The following is a 25435-nucleotide window of genomic DNA, read 5'->3' on the forward strand; positions in this document are numbered from 1 at the left end:
GTTTCATCCTATGCAATGTCCATGTGGAAACCATCCACAAGTTGACAACTTGCAAATATCTATCCCCCATCTCCATCACTCATCTCTCCCCCAGCTCCAGAGTCCTGTGTCCAGTCATCCCCAACTGCAGTGGCCTCTTGCTTCTTCTTCTCCCCTGCTTCCTTCCTCACCCACCTCCAGTCTGTCCCTCCTCCAACACACACATACACACAGCCACCAGAGTGTGAGTTTCCCATCTGCGACCTGGATCCTGCTCCGGTACTGCTCTCTGCGCAAAGCATTGCACACAGATTTTACTCCTACCTCATCACACACAGCCTCCAAGATCAAGTCCTGCAGTTTCTCCCATGACCATCTGTCCCCTCACTCTGCTCCCACCACAGTGACCTTGCTGTGGCTCACGTATGCCCAGCTCATGCCTGCCCTGCAAGTGCATTCCTCTCTTTGGAACATTCTTTTCCTAGAACTCCCTGTGACTTCCACTTCCTTCATTCAGGTCTCAGCTGAATGAAACAGAAAAGCCCAGAAAAGGCTTCCTGTGCACACGGTCTAAAATATACCCCGCCACTCTCTATCCCCTGCCTTCTTTATTTTTCTTCTTACCAGTTAACCTCCCTGGAATTATACTGCCTAGTTATTCCTTTATTTTTACTATCTTGCTCACTGCTCACTTGCTCTGTGCCCCGAATGATGCTTGCTACATAATTGGCACTCTATAAAGAACTGATGGAGGAATAAGTAAATAAATAATGAAACGAACTGATTTAACACATGCATGTTCAGGGGCTCTTCAGTGTCAGAGGCTGTGCAAGGCACTGAGGTCTCAGACATGGAGCAAGTGGACAAGGAAGGGTTCTTGTCCCCAAGGAGGCTGATCATTGTGTTGGGGAGACATGGACCTGTGTTCGCAGGAGGCTCAGAGTGACATGTGCAGCTTGTCGAGGATGAGTCTAAGAAGATGGGGTGAGGGTAAAAGATCCATGGGTCCTTGGAGCAAGGAGTTGGATTTTAGGAGTATCAATGTCCTTTTTTTTTGGAGACAGAGTCTTGCTCCATCCCCAGGCTGGAGTGCACTGGCAAGATCTTGGCGCACTGCAACTTTTGCCTCCTGGGTTCAAGCGATTCTCTTGCCTCAGCCTCCCAAGTAGCTGGGACTACAGGCGCGTGCCACCATGCCTAGTTAATTTTTGTATTTTTAGTAGAGATGGGGTTTCACCATGTTGGTCAGGCTGGTCTCGAACTCCTGACCTCGTCATCTGCCTGTCTCGGCCTCCCAAAGTGCTGGGATTACAGGTGTGAGCCACCGTGCCTGGCCCAATGTCCCTTTTCTGAAGAGCTAGCAGTTCTCTGTCCTTTCTGGTCCCTCAGCCTGTTAGGCCAGCACAGGAGCCCATAATCATGATGAGGGCTCTTGGGTCCCCAGCTCCTATAAAAGGTCATGCTTATAGAGTAGGTGACAGCCAATTCTTGCCGGTGCTAGAATAAGGAAGGAGACTGACATGATTCTACTCAGAGGAAGCCGAGCCTTACCCAGTGGATGCAAGGCCCGGCCTGAGCGAGCCCTGTAGGTAACTTGGCATTCCTCAGGCCATCCCTTGGAAAACCCCATCTTCCCCACTTCCCCTTCAGCCTTCCAGCCTCACAAGGCAGGCCGTCCATAGCTGCCCACCCACTGCAGCTTAGCGTGAGTGTCGCCAGTCTACTCCGTCTATGTAAATGGTATGATTAAGCTGGAGGGCAGAGATAGGAACCCTGAAAGAAGCCCACTTCCTCCAGGAAGCCTTCTCTGCTTTCTCAGTGGGAGTGCTTCCTTCTTTCCTTTGCCCTGTAGCACATGCCTTCCTCCTAGTTTGTTTATCCATGGGTCCATACGTCCATCCATCCATCCATCCATCCATCCACCCATCTATCCATCCAACAAACATTCATCCAGCACTTATTTACACTAGTGACCAAGAACATGGTCCCTGTGCTCCAGAGCCTACAGTCTAATAAGGGAAATAATTATTATGCAACTAGTTTCAAGTTAACAATTTAATTATAACTGTGATAAATGCTCTGCAAGGATGTATTTGAACCCACGGGAAGACATTAGGTAGAAAAGACTTCCCTGATGAAGGAATGTTTCACCCAAGACCTCACTGTCCGCTATGGTAGCCAGTAGCCACATGTGACTATTGAGCCCCTGAAATGTGGCTAGTGTCACCAAGGAACTGAGGGTAGATGAATAATTTTATCAAAACAAAATATTCTGTGTCAGGCCCTGTTAAGGCCAGTCCAAACTAGTCTGGTTGAAAATGCCAACAATTACGTCTAGTTCAGCATCCACCTCCTCCCCTCACCCCAGCCCAATGCTGCCCCCAAGTCCCTGCTGAAGGATCTGGAAGGGATGGAGGTAAAGCATCCTTTTGTTCCTCCTCCTTTCCCTGAATTGAGTCTGTCTATCATCTGGTGTGTTAGGGCCTGGGAGGGAAGATGGAAAACGAGGGACCTTTTACCCAACAATGCTCTGTTCATTATGCTCTGTTCAACAATGCTCTGTTCACTATGGCTGGACTCTGGAAGCCAGCTGCCTCCTAGGGCACAGGTGTGGATTCCTAGGAGGATCCTGCATGTGTGCATGCATGCATGCATGTGCGTGTGGGTGTGCCCATGTGTGTATGCTGTGGGGGTACACAGTCTGCTACACAGTCTCTCTTATGCATGATCTGATCCAGGTTCATAGCTCCCCGCTAGAGTCCATGTTGCAGTCTCTTACTCCTAGGCCCTCTTGCCAGTGGTCATCTCTCTTGAGTGGGATGCTCTAAGCTCAGCTCCCTCCTTTCAATGGACCTCACCCCCTTGCCACTCTGCAAGGAGGAAGCTTGAGCTGCTGCCCTGCCACCCCGTCCCTCTACCCTGCCATCTCTTTTCAGTTCCTTTTTCTCTTGCTCAGGGCAACATCAAGGTGGATCAACAAATTCACTGTTGCTTCAGGAGACACCTGGAAAAAGAGAAGCCAGCCCCCTCCTCCTGCAGGCACCCAGTATCTAGGAGTCATTTTAGGGTACCTTGCTTGGCTGGGTGGTGGTGGGGAGTTGTGAGGTTGGGGGGAGTTTCCGTAACAACCTCCCCCAGGCTGACAACTCCTCTCTATCCTCTCCCTCCACTTTAGCTGAGTGTACAGACCCCAAAGAGATGGGATGGCCGGGGAGCAGGCCAGGCTTGGCTGCTTTGTAATCATACCTGGCCCCAAAGGTTCATTTGTTATTACCGAGTATCTATTCTGTGCCCAGCACTATGTGGCTGCTGGTTACAGTCATGAACAAAAATCAGTAGTCTTCAGGGCAAATCATTTATTTTTCATGAGGGAAGTGGATAAAAACAAATAAGTATGCATCAGGGCTAACCATTGGAAAGCCAAGTAACGCAGGGTAAGCAAATGGAGAGACCAAAGGGAGAGGTTGTTTTCATAGGGAGGTCAGGGAAACTGGTGGCTGTGTTTCAAATTCATGTTTCCCCAACTTGGAGCCTAGTAGACAATTCTGGGCCACGGGTAATCCGTGCTGCCATTGTGCAAGCCTAGTGAAGCCATGAGGCAAGGGTTGGGTTTCGAAGTCTAGGGTCTTTCTTGGTTGCACGTGGTTGTGTATGTCAAGGCTCACTTCTCAACCCTCTGGGCCCATGTCTGATCCATTCTGCATTCCCAGAAGCCGTGTCTGGGTCCGGGACAGGGCAGGCTTTTGACGCTGCTTGTTCAGCATGGAGGAGCCTCCAGGAGAAGGGACATCAAGGTTCAGCCTATCAGAAGCCAGCTTTGTGGCTTGAAGCTTGAGGCAGAGCTCAACCACTTCCCTGTCTTGCTCATGGGGAATCAGAGACAGTTGGAACCCAGTGAAAGGCTCCAGATGCCTCCCTGGCTAGACACCACAGGCTTGAAGGTTTGGGGCTTGGAAGGAGGCCTTGGCCACAGTGACCACTTCTCTCACTGTGGCTCAAGCCTCTGCTCCAGGCATGGCAGGGAATGGGGTGGGGTGAGCAACTGGGAAGTATAAGGCTTGCTCCAGGCTGTCAGAGGCTGGTCAGTGGCTCCTGGGCTCTTTCAGGGCCTTATCCAGTGGTTGTCACCGGGAACAGACCAGGAGCACTGTGAGTCTCTCACCATGGCTACCACACCTGGGTGGGCCCTGGGCTCCCTCCTGCCCACCCTTCTGCTGGGACTCACAGGTGAGTCCTCATTCTTGTCCAGAGAGACCCTCAGGGCAGGCAAGGAGACCCCCAGGAATGACCAAATCCAGCCACCGTGTCTTCCTGAAGGGAGACAGGCTCAGAAGACGTGACCGAACTGTTTTCTTGCCAGTCAGGTGCTATTTTTCATCTTTTCTTCAATGTAGACCTTGTGGATAAAGGGAGTTGGTGGGAGCTGGGGGATCAGAGGAGGAAGTGAACTAAGGGTGAGGGGCTCAGGGGAGGTCAGGAGGTAAAAGAAGAGCCTACCTCCCAGTTTTCCTGATGTCAACTCTAGTCTGGGTGGCTACCTGTTCTGGATCAGAAAGGGTGTAAGGTTGGAAAAGACAGAGAGAGAGAAAGAAAGAGAGAGAGAAGTTGCCAGAGTGATGGAGCCTCCAGCATTGGAGACATGGAAGAGTCCTGGACCCAAAGTCAGACCGGCCTTCTTACCCTCCTTCCTTAGCCACTGATAGGCTATGTGACCTTGAGCAAGTCACAAGACCTTTCTGAGTCTCTGTTTCCTCTTCTGAAAGTGGGGACAATAATACCAGCCTCCCATAGCTGGGATGTGGAGGAAAAGAAGCATACACGGCTGAAAGTGTTTTCTGAACCACATGGTGCTGTGTGCAGGGTGGTTGATAAAGGCAGAGCACAGTCCAGAAGATACCAGAGCTGTGTGCTAAGAGGATGAGTTCCTATGGCCTCCTGCGCTGCCCTCTGCCTGTCATCCTGCTTGTCATTGGTTGTTTATTTGCCTTTCCCCTGCACCTGACCAGATGCTTCTCAAGGGTAGGGATCCCGTCTGACTCATCTCTGTGGTCTCAGCACCCAACTCCTGACCTGGTGCAGAGCAGGGGCTCAGGGAATGCTGCAAAGACTTGGGGAGGTTCCTGCTCCAGAGCTCTGCAGGGCTGTCCTTAGGAGGAGGGGTGAGTCTCATCCTGCAGTTTTCCTGGAAAAATTCTGGGAGACAGGTCTCAGGTTATACCCCAGAAGCAGGAAATATTTTGTCATAGTCCTAGCTGTGTGTGAGGGTAAATGGAGCTGCTTCTCATGGAGAGCATTCTGTCACTGGAGGTAAGCAAGCAGACGACGGGGGTCTAGTGAGGTGTTGATGGGAGGGACCTGAGTAGGAAGGCCAACCATCCCTGTTGGAGTGATTCTTGACTTTACATTCAAGTCCTTATAAACTTACATCCACAGTGGAAATCCTGATTCATCACCATTCCCTTCCTATCCCAACCCGGTCCTTCCCCAGTTCTTCCCATCTCAAAACGTAGAGCTACCACCCACACAGCTGCTCTAGAGAACACCTGGGAATTGTTGATCCATAATTCATTCTGTCCCTCACCCCCTATCCTGCCCATCACTGAGTCCTGTGGGCTGTATCTTCCAAATGTGTCTCAAGTCTCCTTTTCTCACCACCCTAGTCCAGGCTACCATCACCTTGGCCTGGAGGCCTGTACCAGCTTCCCCACTGATCGCCCTGCTTCCATTCCTGCCACCCTCCTTCCCATTCTCCACACAACCCCAGTTATCCTCTAAAAAATGTACATCAGACCACTTTGCCCCTCTATCAAAGTCTCTTCTGGTTTCCCATCACTCTCAGAATAGAATCAAGATTATCACCATGGTCCCCAGGCTCTTCTCACTCTGGACCTCTTTGCCATGACACTAGGGTCCTACAGACTTCTTGGTTTCTCAAGCCCACCAAGCTATCCCTGCCCGAGGTCCTTCTCTCCTGCCATCCCTGCTGTCTGGAATGTCCTTCCTCTGTCCCTTCCCATGGCTGGCTCCTATTCATTCCTCGGTTTCAGCTCAATGATGTCACCTCCTCAAGGAATTCTTCCCCAGCTGCCCTTCTAGAATAAGTCCTCCCCGTATTCTCCATCTGTGCACTCTTTGGGTTTTCTTGAGGGCATTGGGCTCAGTCGTAACTACATTTGCATTTGCTTGTTTTCTTGTGATCAAATGCTGATGTGCTGTCTGAAGACGGAACCAGACACAGCACATAGTAGGTTCCCGGGCCTGACACACCTCTGGTGCCACTGGTGCCTGTGGGGTGTGTGCCACCCTCAGTGTGCAGTCACAGTTGCTCTTTCCTTAGCTGGACAGCCCTTCATCTCTCTGACTGGTCCATCTCAGAGAACAAGCCCTGGAGACTCGGTGCCTTTCAACTGTACTGCTGGCCCCTTCATCTCCAAGGACTTCTCCCGGGACTTCAGTGTTACCTGGTTGAAGGACAGTGATGAACATCCAGCCTCAGCTCAGCGCCTGGTGCCTGACAATGAAGGCAATGACTTCATCACCAGCAAGGCATGGGTGACACTGACCCCACAGGATGTCTCATCTGAGATCACCTGCGAAGTCACCCACAGGGCCCTGGTAGAGCCCCTGAAAACAACCATGAATCTCTCCCAAGTGCTCCGAGGTGAGTGGGCAGTCGGGTGGGGTGGACATTAACCCTGGAAGCATCCAGCTTTCAGGAGTTTTACCCAAAGCCTCATTTCATAAATGGGGAAATGAAATTCCTCACTGATTTCTGATCATGTGTATTGTGGCTATAATCGCAGGTTCCAGGGGCTCACTGTCTGGGTTTTAATCCTAGCGGTGCCACTTTACAACTTGTGGGATCTTGCGAGTTATGTGACTATTTAATGCCAGTTTCTTTATATAATAGGAATAAGATGAGGACCTACTTCATAGGTGTCCTGTGAAGATTAAATGAATTATTCCTTATAAAACACACATAACGGTGCCTGGCATGCAGTAACTTACTTATGAATGTTTCATCTTGTTATTATCTGTCCCAGATAACGGAGTCCCAATAACGGAGTCCCAGACTCCGTTTCTAAACATCTTTGTTCTATTAATGTCATTGTTACAGTTTTTTTTAATTAAAATGTTTATTATTCATTTAATAATAATGAATATCCACTGTATGCCAGACACTGGGCTCAGTGCTGGGGATGCAGCAATGAGCAAAATAAAGTCCCTGTCCTCATGGGCATCACCTTTTAGTAATTCTTAAAATTACATTTTCTGATATGAAATATTCCAAAAATACAGAATATAGCAGACACCCCTGTATCTTTACCCATATTTAATGAATATTAACATTTAGCCCTATTTGCTTTACATTGTGCATACGAGAAAAAATTATTTCTTTACAAAAAGGCGAGAGACCTTGAGGCTGGTCCCTGGGAGAGGGAAGCGTGGGTGGCCACAGGCAGGGGCTGATTTCACCAGATCTTACTTCCTATTCCTCTGTCTAGTTGTCCCCACCCTGAAGATCACCACTGAAACCTCTGGGACCCGTGTACGTGTGCAAGACAGAGTGAATCTCACCTGCCACGTCCTTCGCTTCTATCCCGCCCACCTGCGACTCACCTGGATGGAGAACAGGCGCATGATTCAGACCCTAGTGTCCCCTCAGGCCACCAGAAATCGAGATGGGACATACTCTCTGGAGCACACGTGGCAGGCAGAGGTCACGCCGGAGGAGCGTGAGTTTGCTTGCTGGGTTGTCCAGGATGAGCAGCCCCCGCTCAAGGCCAATGTCACCCTGCAAGGCCAGGTGCACAGGCAGGGGAAAGGTGGGTGCAGCCTCTGACCCAGCCCCTCTCGACATCCCCTGTGGGCAGCATGGCTGGGGAGGGTCGGAGACTCAGGGCGGCATCAGGTGATGGTGAAGGATGGAAGGATACCCTCAGCTGGTGATACAACTCTCATGCATTTGCCCCCAAACTCCACTCCTTATGCCTTCCTCCACACCCTCCCCAAGAAGAAAGGGTGGGACTCCTGTTCCCTAATTCCGTGCATTCTTGATGTTGAAAGTTCTCCATCTTAACACTTGACTGAAAGAAATGGCAGAGATTAAGGACTGCTGAGCACCAAAGTGCCTTATAGAAAGGCTATTAATCAAGACTGGCACAGTTGAAAGTTTCTGGATGGCACCTTTAAAGAGAGGCCAGAATTCTGAATTCAGCTGGAAAAGAGGGTCTGTGCAGGGCTTTACATGGGGTCAGTGCAGGCCCTTACACAGGGTCAAGACAAACCCTTACACAGGGTCAGCACAGGCCCTTACACGGGGTCAGGACAGGCCCTTACATGGGGTCAGACAGGACCTGATCAGTGCAGCCCCTTACATAGGGTCAGGACAGGCACTTACATGGTGTCAGGACAGGCCCTTGGAGTCAGTGTAGGCCTTTACCTAGGGTCAGGGCAGACCCTTACACGGGGTCAGAACAGATCTTCCTCCTCCTCTCCCCTTCCTTTTCCCCCTCACTTTCCTTCTCCTTCCATTCTTCTCTTTTTCCTTGTCCTCTTCACTTTCTCCCTTTTTTGAGTGTTTTTTTATATTACCTTTTTTTGTTTGTTTTTTTTTTTTTTTTTTTTTTTACACTTTGATTTTAGGTTCAGGGCCCATGTGCAGGTTTTTATACAGGTAAATTGTGTGTTGGGGGAGTTTGGTGTACAGCCTCTGTTATTTTTTGACTTTTTAATAATAGCCATTCTGGCTGGTGTAGGATGATATCTCATTGTGGTTTTTATTTGCATTTCTTTAATGATTAGTGATGTTGAACATTTTTTCACAAGCTTGTTTGCCACGGTTATGTCTTCTTTTGAAAAGTAGCTGTTCACATCCTTTGCCCAGTTTTTAATGGTGTTGTTTTTTTTTACTTGTGAATTTATGTAAGTTCCTTATAGATTGTGGATCTTAGATCTTTGTCGGATGCATAGTTTGTGGATATTTTCTCCCATTTTGTGGGATGTCTGTTGGCTCTGCTGATAGTTTTTCTGTCGGGCCTTGCCTTCCGGAATCTCCTCTACCTCCGATCTCTCTCACTCTTTCTGTCCTCAAACGATTTTCCCCACAAGAGGGAGATGTCTGCTGGCAGTTCAGGTTTAGAGAGTGCGGGCTGCTTTCCTTTGGTCCAGCTTGGACCAGCTTGGGAGAATGAATTACCGGTCCAGAGTGGGCCTGTTGGGTGGTGGGGGCAGACAGTGTCCGAGAGGGTGGGTGGAGGTTATTAGGATTGGCCGGGCCTGGCGAACTAGGAGTAAGCCAGCATATGGACTCACAGCTCTCCGGAACCACATGAAGCCAGAAAGGACTGTCCCTTTTGGGCGGTGAGGGTGTTTGCCTCTGTGTACGAGTATTACAGTGCAGGCCACTGCCAGAGCAAGGGTGGACGGGTGCCGGACCAGCAACAACAGCCCATTTCCCACCAGGGCCTTCTACCTCCCCTTCTCTCTCTCCCTGACGGAATTGGCCTCTATCTGGCTGCTGTAAGAATTCTTAAGGAGAATGATCCCCCTCAGCTTTCAATTTCTCCGTGCCTTTTTGTCTGTTGTCCAGCAGAAATAAGAAAAACACTCACCCAGCAGGACACACAGGTCTGGTCGAAAAACTGGAAACTGGTCCTTTCTGATCAGAAGCAAGTTACAATATTTCTTTATTGACTCATGCTGGGTTTTTCTTCTCTTATTTTTCTCTTTTGCCTGCATACAGTCTATCTGGCCCACTGCTGCAACATTAACCCCCTGGGAGCATCCTTTTGATTATATGGCTCCCCTATGTAGCTTTGTGGGGCCCCGTACTCTGCAGGGGGAAGGGCAGCCCCTTCCGTTTCTGGCATTTAGGCCCCTTTCTATTTGGTGTTAACAAAGCATTGCAGCTATCCTTCCCCAACCTGGCTCATAAATGCCTTCATCATCACCGTCATCTCTTGTGCACTCCCCACTCTGTGTCTCTGTTCCTACTGGCTGACACCCGTAGAGCATTTACTGCACATTAGGCATCCTCAGATATGTTATCTGAACCTACAACAGAGCCCAGAGCTAGCACAGGGACCAAGGTCTCAGAGGTTCCAAACAGCATAGCTGGGGTTAGAATGCAGGCATGTCTATTCAAAAATTCAATGTGTTTTTCTGCATTTTTCTTTCCTATCCTGCCTGAGAATACAAAGCTTAGTGTTATCTCAAGTCTCTTCTCTAATCTCAATTTTAAATGCTCTATTTCTGATATTTATTTCTTCCTGAATTGTGTGGTCTTATCTGTCCATATCATTTAGTTCTCACAATTGGTACTTAAACTACAAGGGTGTTCTGAAAGTCCCCTAACCTGGGGTTTTATTCCATTTACACCCATCTTCCATGATTAGACTCTCACATCCTTGAAGCAGGGACTGGCTCTTATGTTTCGAGGTGGCCAAACTTTGGAGTCAAACAGATCAGTGTCCCCAGTCATGTGACCTAAGACAAAACAACTCCCTTTCTTTTTTTGAGATGGAGTTTTGCTCTTGTTGCTCAGGCTGGAGTGCAATGGTGTGATTGCAGTTCACTGCAACCTCTGCCTTTCAGATTCAAGTGATTCTCCTGCCTCAGCTTCCCAAGTAGCTGGGATTACAGGCACACACCACCACGCCCAGCTAATTTTGTATTTTTAGTAGAGATGGGGTTTCACCATGTTGTTCAGGCTGGTCTTGAACTCCTGACCTCAGGTGATCCACCTGCCTCAGCCTCCCAAAGTGCTGGGATTACAGGCGTGAGCCACCGCACCTGGCCACAACTCCCTTTCTGAGTCAAGTTTTTCTTCGGTGCAATGACAATTCTTACACCCACCTCAAGGAGCCCTGCTTAAGATTCTTTTCCTTGACTCCTGCCTGGCATCTGGACAATGGGACCCATAGCAAGTTATCTGTAGTGACTGTCGTCTCCATGGTGCCTAGCCTAGAGCTGAGCTGCAAGTAGGACAATATTAAAGGTCATTTAATATGGAACCAACTGTGCAGAAGTAGAGGCAGCTATGAAGTAACGGAAAAAGGCCTTGACTTGGAGTCAGAACTCCTGGGTTACAGTGTCAATTCTATTCACTGTGAGGCCCTTGGATGAGTCACTAACCCTCCCTGAGCCTTTTCTTTATCTGTTAATATTAAAAATACGATTAATAATTCCTTGGAAGGTCATTGTGAATATATGGTGCTGATGGTTACCATTTATATAGTGATTACTGTATGCCACATATTCTACTTAGTTACATCCCTTAATTTATTAATTAACTCTTAGAGAAATGCAAATCAAATCCACAATGAGATACCATCTCACACCAGTCAGAATGTCAAGTATTAAAAACTGAAGAAATGACAGATGCTGGCGAGGCCATGGAGAAATAGGAATGCTTTTACACTGTTGGTGGGAATGTAAATTAGTTCAACCATTGTGGAAGACAGTGTGGTGATTCCTCAAGGATCTAGAACCAGAAATACCATTTAACCCGGCAATTCCATTACAGGGTACATACCCAAAGGAATATAAATCATTGTATTACAAAGATATGTACATGCGTATGTTCATAGCAGCACTATTCACAATAGCAAAGCAGTAAAATTAATTCCTTGACACAGAATCAACCCAAATGCCCATCAGTGATAGACTGGATAAATAAAATGTGGTACATATACACCATGGAATACTGTGCAGCCATAAAAAGGAATGAGATTGTGTCCTTTGCAGGGACGTGGATAAAGCTGGAAGTCATTATCCTCAGCAAACTAATGCCGGAAGAGAAAATCAAACACAGCATGTTCTCACTCATAAGTGGGAGCCGAATAGTGAGAACACATGGACTCAGGGAGGAAAACAACAGACACCAAGGCCTTTTGCAGCGGGTGAGGGGAGGGAGAGCCTCAGGACCAACAGCTGATGTATGCGGGGCTTAATACCTAGGTGACGGCTTGGTAGGTGCAGCAAACCACCATGGCACATGTTTACCTGTGTAACAAACCTGCACATTCTGCACATGTATCCCAGAACTTAAAGTAAAATAAAATTTATAAAAAGAAAGAAAAGAAAAATATACTTCATCAAACCTAATGGCTAAATAAACAAAGGAAGTCTGAATTTAATTATACTCCAGATATCAAAATGAGATGAATAATTGTTATAAAATTTAAGCCATTCTTCTTCTATAAAAAACAAATCATCCCCATTTTGCAGATGAGAAAACTGAAACTCTGAGGGTTAAGTTGCTTGGGCTCCAGTGGAGAGCTAGAAACGTAAACTTGGGTTGAGTGAGATCCTAAAGCCTGTGCTCCTAACTTTTCTCTATGGTTCTAACGTCTTCTCCATGACCTGGCCTCTGAGAAGTGAGGTTCTCTTCCATTTTCAAAGACCGAGGGTATGGCTGAGTGACAGTAAGGGATGCTGACCGTGGAGCCTGATTACCTGGCTAAGATCCTAGCTCTGCCACTGACTAGTGGACCTTAACAAGTTATTTAGCCTGTCTGGCCTCAGTTTCCTCATCTGTGAAATGGGAATAGTAACAGCTCCCACTTCTGAGGGCTGCTGTGAGAACTCAGTGACTTAGGGAAGAGCCTGTAGGCAGGGTAAAGTGCCAAGTGAGTGTCCACTACGCAGTATCTGTAGGAGTTTACCTCCTTACAAACTGCTGTTGCCCATTCTACAGTTTCATTGGCCTCTGATACCAGATTCGGAAACTGGTTCCTATCAGAACATAACCTTTACATCTTATGAAAGAGGAAGCAATGGGCTTCTTGGCAGATGCTGTGTATTTGTTCACACGGGGGTTCAGGCACTTCTGTGCCCTCTCATGGGAGGGGTCTATCCTTGCAGGCCGGAGTGTGCAGCCTTACAAGTTGCAAGGCCCCCTTCAGCGATCTGAGCCCGGCACAAGGATCCGATTGACCTACACATCCTCAGGGTTCGCAACACACCAGGTTACTGTGACCTGGCTTAAAAACAAACACGAGCTCCCAAACCCCCAGACCAGCATCCAGTACAGTGGACACACCTACAATGTGACCAGCAGTGTGCTTGTCCTGCTGACGGATGATGATGTATTCTCCCACGTCATTTGCCATGTTGAGCAGAAGTTGACGCTGTTTTTCCAGAAAACCATTGGCCTGGACCAGTACCTCCGGGGTAAGATCTGTCTCTCTGCTCAGCTGAGGCAGTGCAGAGATGGGGTGGGGACTTCTCTGAGCCTCAGTTTCCTCAATGAAAAATGAGTAAGAGCCCTCAAAGATAAGCAAGCACATCCCTTGTTTGATTGAGGCAAGAATTTAGTGAAATAATACCTGTAAAGTGCTTAAGACAGTGCCTTGCTCATACTAACTACTCAGAAGTGGCAATTGTTGTTGTTAATTGGTATTATTAATTATAGCACTTCTCAGAACTCACTTCTTTCATCTGTAAAATGGAGACAGGATATCTTCTGGGAATTCAATTTTTTTATTATCATTAGTTTATATGAAGAAGATTTGGAGGGCTTAGGAAACTAAATTCTAGGGCCTATGATGTCTTTAGATGGGTTGAACCAATGCTTGGCTGACACGAATTCCATGAGGTCATAAGGTATCATGCCTAGAAGAAATCTTCATGCTCATTCCATTGTTCTGACAACTGTAAAAGTCAGAGAAGGCAAGTGAGTAGTCCAAGCTTGTATAGCAGTAAAATTAATTCCTTGAAAGTATATTGGACTTTAAAATCTACAAAATATGTCTCTCTTCATTTTCTCGTTCACAAAATAGGGGGAGAAGTGTGCTATTAGGAAGTAAACACATCTTATTACATGGAGGAAGATATTGGTAGTAATGTCTCAAACATTTACAGCTCACAGACAGTAAAGCACACTCGTGTGAATGGACTTTAATGTGTAGAACTGCCCTATACTGCTTGTGCCATTTGTGGGTTACAGAAGGAAACCGAGGCTCAAAGAAGTGAAGGCTGCTTAAGGTTGTAAAGCTGGTGAGTGAGAAACCTTGGCATGAATTCCAGCTTCCAACTCTGCTCTATTTACCAGTTATGGGATCTCCTGCAAGTTGCTTATGTTTTCCCATCCTCAGTATCTTTGTCTGTAAAATAGAGAAATGATAGTTCAGGGATTCTTCCTTATCTGAGTATTTATTATGTAATTCTCTGGAGCTAGGACAATTGTGTTGAGAAGCAAAAGTTATAGAAAATACAAATTTTCAAAAATAATTGATTACATATAAAATTAGCTCCCACTCCAAGCCCTTCCCTATTCAACACTGCATGCATCTCAGGGCTGTGCTTCCTCTCATGGAAATATCTTTGTGGCTGTCTTTATTTGAGTTCTCCTGAAAGCAAAGCCTGAACCCAGGACTTGGGGGCAGGTGGTTGGAGGGTGATGCTGAGAGGTTGGGATGGGGGCAGGGGCAGGGAGAGAGATACTAGCTTTGCAGGGAGTCAGCCAAGAAAGAGTGAGTTATTGAGCTGGGTGCCCCTGTGGACCACTGGGGCCCAATGACACTGGATACCCTCTGAAGAACTGGGTAGAATATGCCTGAGAATTATCTCATGAAGGAGGAGAGGTGCGGATGTGCCTGCAGTGGGGAGGTGGCATTTCATGTTTACAGAGAGAAATCCGAGGCAGAGAAGAGGAAAGGGTTTTGGAAGCCCAAGGTGGGACTCAGTGTGAGCGGTACTGCTTTGCACCACTGCAGTGAGTTCAGGCAGCTGGGAGAGGAGGTGTGGAGCCCAGAAACCCTCTGCTATAGGGTTGGTCTTGCCTTGATTGAAGTGTGGCAAACCTCACACTATCTTGTGCAAATTGAATCCATATTCATTGCAAAGTGCAATCTGAGATCTTGCAAAAGTTGTATTTCAAGAAGTTGAGGCAGGTGATATTGGGGAGCTGCAGGGATCACAGGCAAAGCCTTTGACTGTTAAAAATGGAAACATAATAATAAGAAAAAATTCATTATACTAATGATACTGTGGGCACTTCAAAAGAGAGCATTTCGATGAACAGAGCCCCCTATGAAAATCGATAGGACACTCAAATAATTTCAAATGATTTTTCAAAATTACTCTTTAATGATTGTGTGAGATTTGAAATGAAGGATTTGTTGGTACTATAGTATAAATTCTGAGAAAAAACCATGCCAGCCTCCGTCCACTCCTAACACTTATTCTTCTAAGAGTTGGTGCCTCTTGGCAATTATATTCTATATTTATATGCAAATACACATTAAGTAAATTTTTAAAAATTTAAATGCTTTTCAAGATGACGTTCCAACCAATTCCTTTTTTACAATTTCTATGAAATTGAGGCCTAATTTTGTATAGGCTGCTTCTAAGTGGAACTTTTTTTTTTTTTTCTGATACCAAGTAGCTTCAGTGTTTACATTATTTGGTTTTGTGAGAATTAAGTAAGAAAATTCATGCACACTGCCTCAGACATTGACATTCATGGGATGGGAGCAGTTGTCATCAGCTGTGCTCAGGCCTTTGTCCTCCCAACACTGGCCCGGACACCAGACAGCCAGGAAAACTCATTGGCCGTTGAAATGGGCCATCTCAGCCTCTTATCCGTTTTTATATTTTTTGGTCCTTGCCACCTTCTAGAACCCATGGCAGTTGTGTGGAGGCACCTTACCCTGCCCTCTTCTCCACGGGCACCACCCCAGTTACCAAGATTTCAACACCCGGAGTCCTCCATTCTCAGGCCTTGCTCTTTCCTTCGTGAGATCCCTGTCCTCTCCTGGTGTGCTGAAAGGGAAAGACTAAGTTCAGGTAATAAGCTCAGGGAGGGTGTCTGCCTCAGCTGCCATTAGCAACATCACTGATAAAATTTTACAAGTCTGGATAGGTTGAGGATGAGAAAGTAATATTTGGGAGTTGGATTTCTGTAACTCCTTCAAATTGCACTACCAAAAGAGTTGCTTCCTCTACCTGAGACCAAGAGCTGAAATCTCTCTTAACTAGGCCCATGAGAGCTGATCTGACCTCAGAGAATTTCATAATTTTAGAGTCTTAGAAACAGAGGGAAAGTGACTGGCATAGGTCTCACAGTTGGCTATGGTATCAGTGCAAGGACCAGAATCCGGATCAACCAACCCTTAGTTTAGTGTTAGAGCTGCATGGTGTTGTGTGTTCATAAGAAGTCTACTGAAATATTTAGTGTTTTGTAAGATTTCACATTTGTCCAGTTTTCCTTATTGTGAGTACATTCTATTGCATAGCTGAAAATCTGGTTGAAAAAATTCTAGAAGTCATGAGATCATAACTTTGGAAGCCTAGAATCATAAATGCTTATAGCCTTGTAGTTTGGGTGTTAGAACAGCATAAAGGTAAAACCTGCTGTCTCTGGTGTAAACCCACCTTTGCTACTTGTGCCCTCAGGCAAGTTACTTAACCTCTCTAATCTGAAGCTCCTTCCTATGTGCAATCTTAATATGTTGGATTCTAAGACTTAGAGTCTGTGAATCTTCAAATCTTAAATTTATCTAGTCATAGAGTAAGTTAAATGATTTGTAGCTTCTTCAGTGTAATTCATACCTCATCTTTTCATCTTTAATGGTCAAAGTGAAAAAGAAAAGAAAGATTAAATGGCTTTCATCAATCCCATCTAACCATCCACTCATCCATCCATCCATCCATCCATCCATTCACTCATCCATCCACCCACCCATCCATTCATCTATCCACCCATCCATCCATCCATCCATCCAAGCATGCATTCACTCATGAATTTGCACTGTCATTCAATCATGCATTTCCTTATGTGTGCATTTGTTAACCAATACCTAAAATATTCCTCTGTGGCAGGCTCTGGTTAGGCCTAGGCAGATGACTTCATCCTCAAGGAGCTTCCAGGCACCTACAGATGGCTTCCCACAATAACTATTTGTTTTCTCTGGGCTTTGTCAGTTCCCCCTACAGTGACAGTGTTCCAGTCTTCCACCTCCTCCAGCTTGGTGGCCGTTACTTGCCTCGTGCAAAGATTCTATCCACAAAACGTGCACCTCACCTGGCTAGAGGATTGCCATACACTGAAAGGCACTGAGCAACCGACATTCAAGAAGAATGATGATGGGTCCTACACCCTGGAAAACCTGCTGCTGGTGAATGCATCAGTGCAGGGGCCTGAGCGGGTGCTTACCTGCATGGTGGAACATGAGGGACAGCCTCCCAAACGGGCCAACCTCATACTGTCCACAGCAGCCCACACCGCTTATAAGCCCATTGGGAGCACAGGTAAGTTCATGTCTTCTTCTATGAGCACCTGGGGTCACTTCTGTATCCTGAGTGGATTTCAGAAGGTACTGGGAGGAGAGAGAGCTTGATAATCAGTGAGGTCTTATCCCACTTGAGAGTCTGCGTTTCCTTAAATAACCGGAATGGTTTCTGGCTGGTGGATTCCTTTAAATCTGGCCATCCTGAAAGGTTCTTTAATTTCTGTGGGAAGAGTGATCTCCTGGCTCGATCTCCTTCAAAATTCCCAAGAGAGAGTTCAGCTTAGTGCACTCACTACTGGTGCTTCTGAGGTAGTTGTCAGCAAGGCTGTCTTGTTTAAAATATTTGTTTCAGTTATATGGAGGTGAGCTTGCCTGCACATAAAACCTGCTTGCATGATGTCTGCTTCAATGGTAGAATAGGCTCTTCGATTTGATTCTTGCACAGGCACTTCACCCCTGTGTGCTTCAGTCTGCTTATCTGTAGATAGCGTCTAAAAAAGGTTCCTAATTCATCGTCTTTATGAAGATTAAATGAATTAATACATGTAAACTTTACATACAGTCTACAATAAATGTCAGCTATTGATACCTATTATTTGAATTCAGGTAAGATTATTTTAAAATTTAGTTTCCAGTAGTTACAGCTTTGTAAACTTAGGCAGCTGAGTCAATTACCTTCCCATAACCTCAGTTTACTCATCTAGAAAATGGTGCTAATGATACCAAACTCTTAGGATTGTAGCAAAGTTATATTAAATGACCACAGGCCTTTGGGACTTGGAGCTGATTATATTATACTTAGGTTTGTGCCTCTAAAGCCTTGCACAGTGGCTGATATGTGTCAGATATTCAAATCAGCATTTGTTGAGCCAAATTCAAGGTAAGGCTTATAGGTCAAGGTCAACTCTTATTTCTAAGAGAGAACTAAATGTAGAGAGAAGACATGGGTTTGGAATCAGAATCAGGTGCCACCTGCAAGCTCTGGAACTTCTTGACTACATGACCTCAGAGAAGGCATTTAAACTCACAGAGCCCCCATGCGATGGCTCCTTCTATCCTTTGGCATTTAGGTCCAGAGATGCCTGCCCTTATCTTTGTGGTTTTCCTCCTGGGCCTCAAGGTGCTACTGGTGATGAGTTTCACAGCGACCTACATCTGCAGGAGGTGGAACCTGTAACAGGTAAGCATAGGATGGGCCTTAGTCTTCAGGAGTGGGTGACAGGCTGGCAAGAGGCCTACAGGGCAAGCCCACAAAGTCACTGGGGCCCTCAAGAGTGATCCAGCCTCAAGGGAAGGTTGTGAACACTCTTTATTTTCTCCAAATGTTTTTTGCGATTCCCAGAGTCTTTCAACTCCATGCATTGTGTAGTGCCTTGGAGGTGGAAAGGTTTCAAATTCTATTCTTTGGAACCCTGGAGATGGGGGTAGGGGAGATCAAAGGTGTGATAGTGGTATGAATGTTGAGACCCAAACTCCAGAGTCCCCCAATACACCGCTACATGTTTCAATTTTCATATGATATATTTTGGGGATGCATAAGGAAAGTACTGCTAAAATCAATGAATAGAACCTATTCAAGGGACTTGGAGGTTCTGACTAGTGGCAAAGATGAATGTGGATATGGGAGAGAGTTTAGAATCCAGAAAGTGGCGTTGGGGTGTAATGAGTAGGGGCCTTACTTCTGATCTGTGCCACGAATCCAGACCAAGCAGAATACCTGCCATATAGTATGTGCTCAATAAATATTTGTGAAATTAATACATGAATAAACAAACACATGAATGAATGATTTTTTTCTCTACAGCCCCTGCATGCCCTGTGATACATTACTTCCAGCCCTCTCGAAGGGGTTCAAGCGGGGAGAAGCTGCAAGGACTTATAGGTCACTAAAGACCCCTTTATTCCGTCCCTGCCACCCCCATCGCAGACACGCTCCCTTCCGCACACCCTTCTGATGTTCCTTCCCTCAGAGCTTTGGAGCTGAGTCAGGGACGGATTTACTTCATAAGGATTCCAGGGATGTCTTGACCCTCATGTACTGAGCTTCAAATTGGCCCTGCTTTCACCCAAGAGAATTAAGCTGATCAAGAAAAGAAGTTTCCATTCTACCCTGGTCATGAACAATCCTTAATTTTCAGAGCAGTTTTTACTTTTGTGCAGAGTTTTTGAAAATATGATTTCATTTAAACACACATATATTTTGAAATCACTGGTAAGTTGCATAAGCATTTTTCTCTTCTGAAATGTACAAAAAAAATACAAGCAATACCCAAGGACCTACCATCCTATCTTTTAAAAATAGTAACATTTGCCATTGTGATCTTCAGTTCTTAAAAAAAAAAAAAAAACACTGTTCTGAATTTGTTTATCATTCTCAAGCATGATTTTATAACTTTATAACATATGTATAAATCCTTAAGCAATGTATAGTATTACTTTTATATTTTTAACATTATATAAATGCTATGATACTGTACACAGCACTCTGGAACTTTATTTTTTATGCTTAACACAGTTTGTGAGGTTTATTCCTGTTGACATGTGGAGCTACATTTTATTAATTTTGCACTGTTCTGTGGTCTTCTATTGTAAGAATATGCCACAATTTATCAATTCTTCTCAAGATAGATTTTGAAGCTTCATTCAGTGTTTTGCTAGTACAACTTTGCAGCAAACATTCTTATATTTGGTTCCCTGGGGATGTGTGGGAGAGTCCGCCTTGTTCCTCTAGCTTGGTGCACAAAGCTGCAGTATTGGTATGATTTGGGAGCTTTTGTTACATAAAAAAATTTTCCAATTGTTGCTTAAGTTTTACTCTTTCCATTTATCCCTTTCATCTCGCTATATCTGTCTCTCTCTCTCTCTATATATATATATAATATTTTTGAATGTTTATTGCATTTTTAAAATAGATACCTTTTAGGAAGTTAAAGAGTTAAGGAGTTTTCCTTTCTTCCATGCTGATATTAACATATTTTAAAATCAAACAAAAGCAAAAGAAATCATCACCAGCAGACTTGAATTATAAGAAATACTAGTGGACACCCTACAGGCACAAAGAAAATGACACCAGGTGTAAATCTGGATCCACACAAAAGAATGAAGAACAGAAAAAGTAAATAGATGCATAAATTTAAAAGACATTTAAACAAAACTCTATAGATGGTAAGTGAATGTTTAAAACTGAAAATAATAATAATGCAATGTGGATGTTATGATAATAACGCATCAATATCATATAATACCTGAAACAATGGCACAAAGGCTGGGAGTGGGAATTGGATGTACACAGCCAGAGTATTCCTATACTATACACACAGTGGTATAAATATGGGGACTTCTTTTTCAGGATCACTGTATAATTTTATATTTTTCATGTTGTCTTTTATGCCATTTACAAACAGCTTTGTTTTTTTAATATAAACCTTGTGCATTTTTATTAAATTTATCTTTTTAAGACTTAAATGTAAGATTCTTTTTGTAATCTGGAATTACAAAAAGAAGAAAACTTGGGAAAAGCTCTTCTGGACACTGGCTGAGGCAAAGACGGAGTCTCACTCCATCGCCCAGGCTGGGGTGCAGTGGTGTGATCTCAGCTCACTGCAACCTCCACCTCTCAGGTTCTAGCAATTCTCCTGCCTCAGTCTCCCAACGAGCTGGGATTACAGGCACGTACCACATGTCGCTATATTTTTCTGGTGGTGTGTGTGCACACGTGTGTGTATGCATTACAGATGGTAGGAATCTTATGTGTTTTACAGGTGGTAGGAATCTTATCTTTTTTCTAGAAGGATTAATTATCCAGCACTCCCTGATGTCCACTACCACCTTTGCTGTATAGTGAGTGTCTATAAATCTGCGGTTCCTTTGATGAGCTCTTTGTTCCGCTGATCTACTTGTCTAGCTCTCTGTCAATACAGGCAAATTAAATTGTGCTTCACTTTACTGCACTTCACAGATACTGCGTTTTTCGCAAATTGACGGTTTGTGGCAACTCTGCATTGAGCAAGTCTATTGGTGCCATGTTTCCAACAGCATGTGCCCAATCCGTGTCTCTGTCACATTTTGGTAATTCTTGCAATATTTCAAATTATAATAATTATTATATCTATTATGATGATCTGTGATTAGTGATCTTTGGTGTTATTATTGTAACGGTTTTGTGGCTCCACAAACCACGTCCGTATGAAACAGCACACTTGATGGAAAAATGTCTTGTATGTTCTGACTGCTCCACCTACTGGTCGTTCCCCCATCTTGCTCCCTCTCCTCAGGCCTCCCCACTTACCCTGAGGCACAGGAAGACACAGTGACCCGAAATTAGGCCAATTAATAACCCTGCAACGGCCTCTAAGTGCTCAAGTGAAAGCGAGAGTTGCAAATCTCTCACTTTAAATCAAATCTAGAAATGATGAAGCTTAGTAAAAAAAGGCTTGTTCAAAGCTGAGACAGGCTGAAAGCTAGGCTTCTTGCACCAAACACTCAGCCAGCTGTGAATGCAAAGGAAAAGTTTTTGAAGAAAATTAAAAATACTACTCCAGTGAGCACATGAATGATAAGAAAGCAACACAAACTTATTGCTGATGTGGAGAAAATTTCAGTGGTCTCGATAGATGATGGAACTAGCCACAACATTCTCCTGCAGTATCTCCAAGGTATGCTTGTATTTGACTTAGCATAGCTCTACAGTAAGTTTTGATATCTTTTGGGAAAATCATTTCACCTTTTCTTATCCAAAACTGTTGTGACTATTCTTGGCCCAAATGCATTTTAGACTCACTTTATCAAGTTTCATGACAAATCCTTTTAGATTTATTATTTGATTCCACGGAATTCATATACTATTTTGGAGACATTTACATTTTTCCAGTATTGAGCCTCCCCATTTATGGGTGTGGTATACTTCTATTTATTTAGGTTTTCTTTTATGAAGTTCAGTTTACAATTTTACAGTTTTTTCTCTATAATGGTCTTATGCATCATTAGTTAGAGACGCCTTTAATATTTTCTAGTTTATGGAATCCTTAAAATTTATTATTACTTTTTTCAGTGGTTGTTGACTACTGAATAGGATCGCAATTGAGTTTTGAACATCAATCTTTTTTTTTTTTTTTTTTTGGTTTTTTTTTGAGACGGAGTCTCGCTCTGTCGCCCAGGCTGGAGTGCAGTGGCCGGATCTCAGCTCACTGCAAGCTCCGCCTCCCGGGTTTACGCCATTCTCTCGCCTCAGCCTCCCGAGTAGCTGGGACTACAGGCGCCCGCCATCTCGCCCGGCTAATTTTTGTATTTTTTTTAGTAGAGACGGGGTTTCACAGTGTTAGCCAGGATGGTCTCGATCTCCTGACCTCGTGATCCGCCCGTCTCGGCCTCCCAAAGTGCTGGGATTACAGGCTTGAGCCACCGCGCCGGGCCTTGAACATCAATCTTATAGCTGGAAAGCTTATGAAATTCTCTTACTAGTGCTAATAGTATGGATATTCTTTCTATATATAACTCCCCCCCCTTTTTTTTAGATGGAGTCTCTCTTTGTTGCCCAGGCTGGAGTGTAGTGGTGTGATCTTGGCTCACTGAAACCTCCGCCTCCCAGGTTCAAGCGATTCTCCTGTCTCAGCCTCCCAAGTAGTCGGGATTACAAGCGCACGCCACCACACCAGGAGACAGGGTTCCACTGTGTTGGCCAGGCTGATAGTGAACTCCTGATCTCTAGTGATCCACCCTTCTCACCTCCCAAAGTTCTGAGATTACAGGTGTGAGCCACCACACCTGGCCTTTATGTGTAACTCCTATAACACTCATCTAATGATCTAAATTAGTGTTTATCTTTGTCAAAGTTACATGTACACACTATTTAAGAGTCAAATAAATAGTATATAAGTTTTACATACAAAAATTGGAGTCTCCCTAACATCCAACCATGTTCTATCTCCCAGAAGCAACTATTCTCAACTTTTAATGGATTATCTTAGATTGTTATTGCCATATCTCATATAACATGTTTATATCACCACTTCTTCATTTTTCTGTAATAGGCATTATTTTTGACCTCCCATGATTGCAGATGGTAATATAATGCCCCATCATTGCTGATTTAATGCCATACATGAACACTTTCTATTCCCCATCAACTGAATATGATTATATAGTAATTTGGGATACTTTAAGAGTCAATGTCTATATTGTAATAACTGTTTGGATATTCTTTCTGTCTCTTTCTCTCTTTCTTTCTTTCTTTCTTTCTTTCTTTTTTTCTTTTTGAGATGGAGTCTCACTCTGTCATCCAGGCTAGAGTGCAATGGCATGATCTTGGCTCACTGCAATCTCTGACCCCTGGGTTTAAGCAATTCTCCTGCCTCAGCCTCCCTAGTAGCTGGAATTATAGGGGTGCACCACCACGGCTGGCTAATTTTTGTATTTTTAGTAGAGATGGAGTTTCACCATGTTGGCCAGGCTGGTCTCAAACTCCTGACCTCAAATGATCCACCCACCTTGGCCTCCCAAAGTGCTGGGATTACAGACATGAACCTCCCTGCCCAGCTGAACATTATTTCCAGCTGAGTCTGGTAATATTCCCAGCTTTTGCTTATGTTCAGTCTCTCTTGTGGATGTTTGTGTAATCACCACTATAGTCAAAACACAGACAATTCCATAACCATAAACGTCTCCCTGGTGCTACCTCATTATAGTGATACCCACCCTCACCATACTAAGTCTGGCAAATGCTAATCTCTTCTATATCCCCATAATTCTGACAATGTTATGTAAATGGGATCATACAGTATGTAACATTTTGAGTTTGAGTTTTTCACTCAACATAATACCTTTGCGATCCTTACAAGTTGTTGCATATATAAATAATTTTTTTTTATTGCTGAGTGGTATTTTATTGTATGAATGCATACTGTTGGTTAGCCATTCACTTGTAAGACAAATTTGTCTTACACTGGTTGTTTCTAGGGTTTTGCTGTTACAAATAAATCTGCTACAAACATTTGTGCACAGTTTTTTGTGTATACATAAGTTTTCATTTTTCTGGGACAAATGCATGGGAGTGCAATTGCTGGTTCATTTGTATGGTGAGTGTATGCTTAGTTCTTTTTAAGAAGTTGACAACCAGTTTTATAGAGTGGGTGTATTATTTTACATTCCCACTTGCAATGCATTAGATATTCAGTTTCTCCGCATCCTAGCCAGCATTTGGTATTGTCACTCTGCTTTACTATAACTGTTCTATTAGGTACATAGTGATAATATCTCACTATGATCTTAATTTGCATTTTCCTGATGGTTAGTGATGTAAGCATCTTTTCATGTATTTATTTTCTATCTGTATATCCTTTTTGGTAAAATATCTCTTTATGTCTTTCACCCATTGTGATATTGTGAAATATATATTTGGTCTTCAACCCTGTTTCCTACCAGACAACTCCTAAAATCCTTAGACTCTCCAAAAAGATGTCTTTTTGTGTCCTAATGAATTGACTGATGGCTGGGAGCACCTACGTAGCTTCAGGATGGGGACTGGTCACCTGAAAGACCAATTTTTAAAGACAGACAGGGGACCTGAAGAGTAAGCTGATCAAATGATTTAATCAATCTTGCCTACATAATGAAGCTTCTGTAAAAACCCAAAAGGACTGGATTCAGAGAGCTTCTGGACAGCTGAACACATGCAAGTTCCTGAAAAGTGCTGCACCTGCGGAGGTCATGGAAGCTCCGTGTCCCTTCCCTGTTTCTGTCCCTATGCATCTCTTCATCTATATCCTTTATAATAAACCGGTAAACTCAGTGTTTCCTTGAGTTCTGTGTGCCACTCTAGCAAATTAATTAAACCCAAGGAAGAGGTCATGAGATCTCTGATTTATAGCCAATGAGTGAGAAGCACGTTCCTTGCAATTGGCATTGGAAGTGGGGAGAAGTTCCATGGGACTGAGTGCTCATCCCCGTGGTATCTGACGTTACCTCCAGATAGATAGCATCAGATTAGAATTGGATTGAGGACACCCAGCTGGTGTCTGCTGCAGAATTGATTGCTTGCTTGTTCGGGGGGAAGAAATCTCCCACATTTGGTCACAAAGTCTTCTGTGTTGATTGTTGCTGTATGAGTGCAGAGGAAAAACAGTTTGAGTTTTCCCACCTTTAGCCACTTGTAATGGAAGTTTTTGTCTTGTTTTGTTGTTTTTAATTGTTGAGTTTTGAGAGCGATATCCTAGATTTGAACC

At 44.5% G+C, this 25435-nt stretch overlaps 1 protein-coding gene across 4 annotated transcripts; it reads left to right on the forward strand.

Annotated features, from left to right (window-relative positions):
* The first annotated feature begins 1211 nt into the window (after positions 1 to 1211).
* On the forward strand, positions 1212 to 22284 carry LOC117068566 (tyrosine-protein phosphatase non-receptor type substrate 1-like). 4 transcript variants are annotated; one of them, XR_004431170.1, is made up of 9 exons: positions 1212 to 6640; positions 7485 to 7805; positions 12847 to 13155; positions 15604 to 15771; positions 16909 to 17235; positions 18287 to 18396; positions 19021 to 19428; positions 20210 to 20381; positions 20675 to 22282. XR_004431170.1 is itself a non-coding variant. In XM_033185922.1 (7 exons), exons 1-6 carry the CDS (start codon positions 6181 to 6183, stop codon positions 18391 to 18393), a joined length of 1692 nt encoding a protein of 563 aa, XP_033041813.1. In that variant the 5' UTR covers positions 1212 to 6180; the 3' UTR covers positions 18394 to 18396; positions 19021 to 19501. The 4 variants fall into 4 exon arrangements, 1 of the variants encoding a protein (XP_033041813.1); XR_004431169.1 differs by having other exon boundaries at positions 20210 to 22284; XR_004431171.1 differs by lacking the exon at positions 15604 to 15771 and having other exon boundaries at positions 20210 to 22281.
* The last annotated feature ends 3151 nt before the right edge of the window (positions 22285 to 25435 follow it).

This window comes from Trachypithecus francoisi, unplaced genomic scaffold (genome assembly GCF_009764315.1).
Source record: "Trachypithecus francoisi isolate TF-2019V2 unplaced genomic scaffold, Tfra_2.0 Lachesis_group21, whole genome shotgun sequence".
Taxonomy (NCBI): Eukaryota; Metazoa; Chordata; class Mammalia; order Primates; family Cercopithecidae; genus Trachypithecus; species Trachypithecus francoisi.

What these genes read in the sequence shown, in the direction of transcription:
- LOC117068566 (XM_033185922.1), top strand. Translation starts at nt 6,181, where the DNA reads ATGCTGATGTGCTGTCTGAAGACGGAACCAGACACAGCACATAGTAGG. An exon ending in CCTGGACCAGTACCTCCGGG is followed by an intron (nt 13,156 to 15,603) that starts GTAAGATCTGTC and finishes GCCACCTTCTAG; the next exon opens with AACCCATGGCAGTTGTGTGG. An exon ending in TAAGCCCATTGGGAGCACAG is followed by an intron (nt 17,236 to 18,286) that starts GTAAGTTCATGT and finishes TTTGGCATTTAG; the next exon opens with GTCCAGAGATGCCTGCCCTT.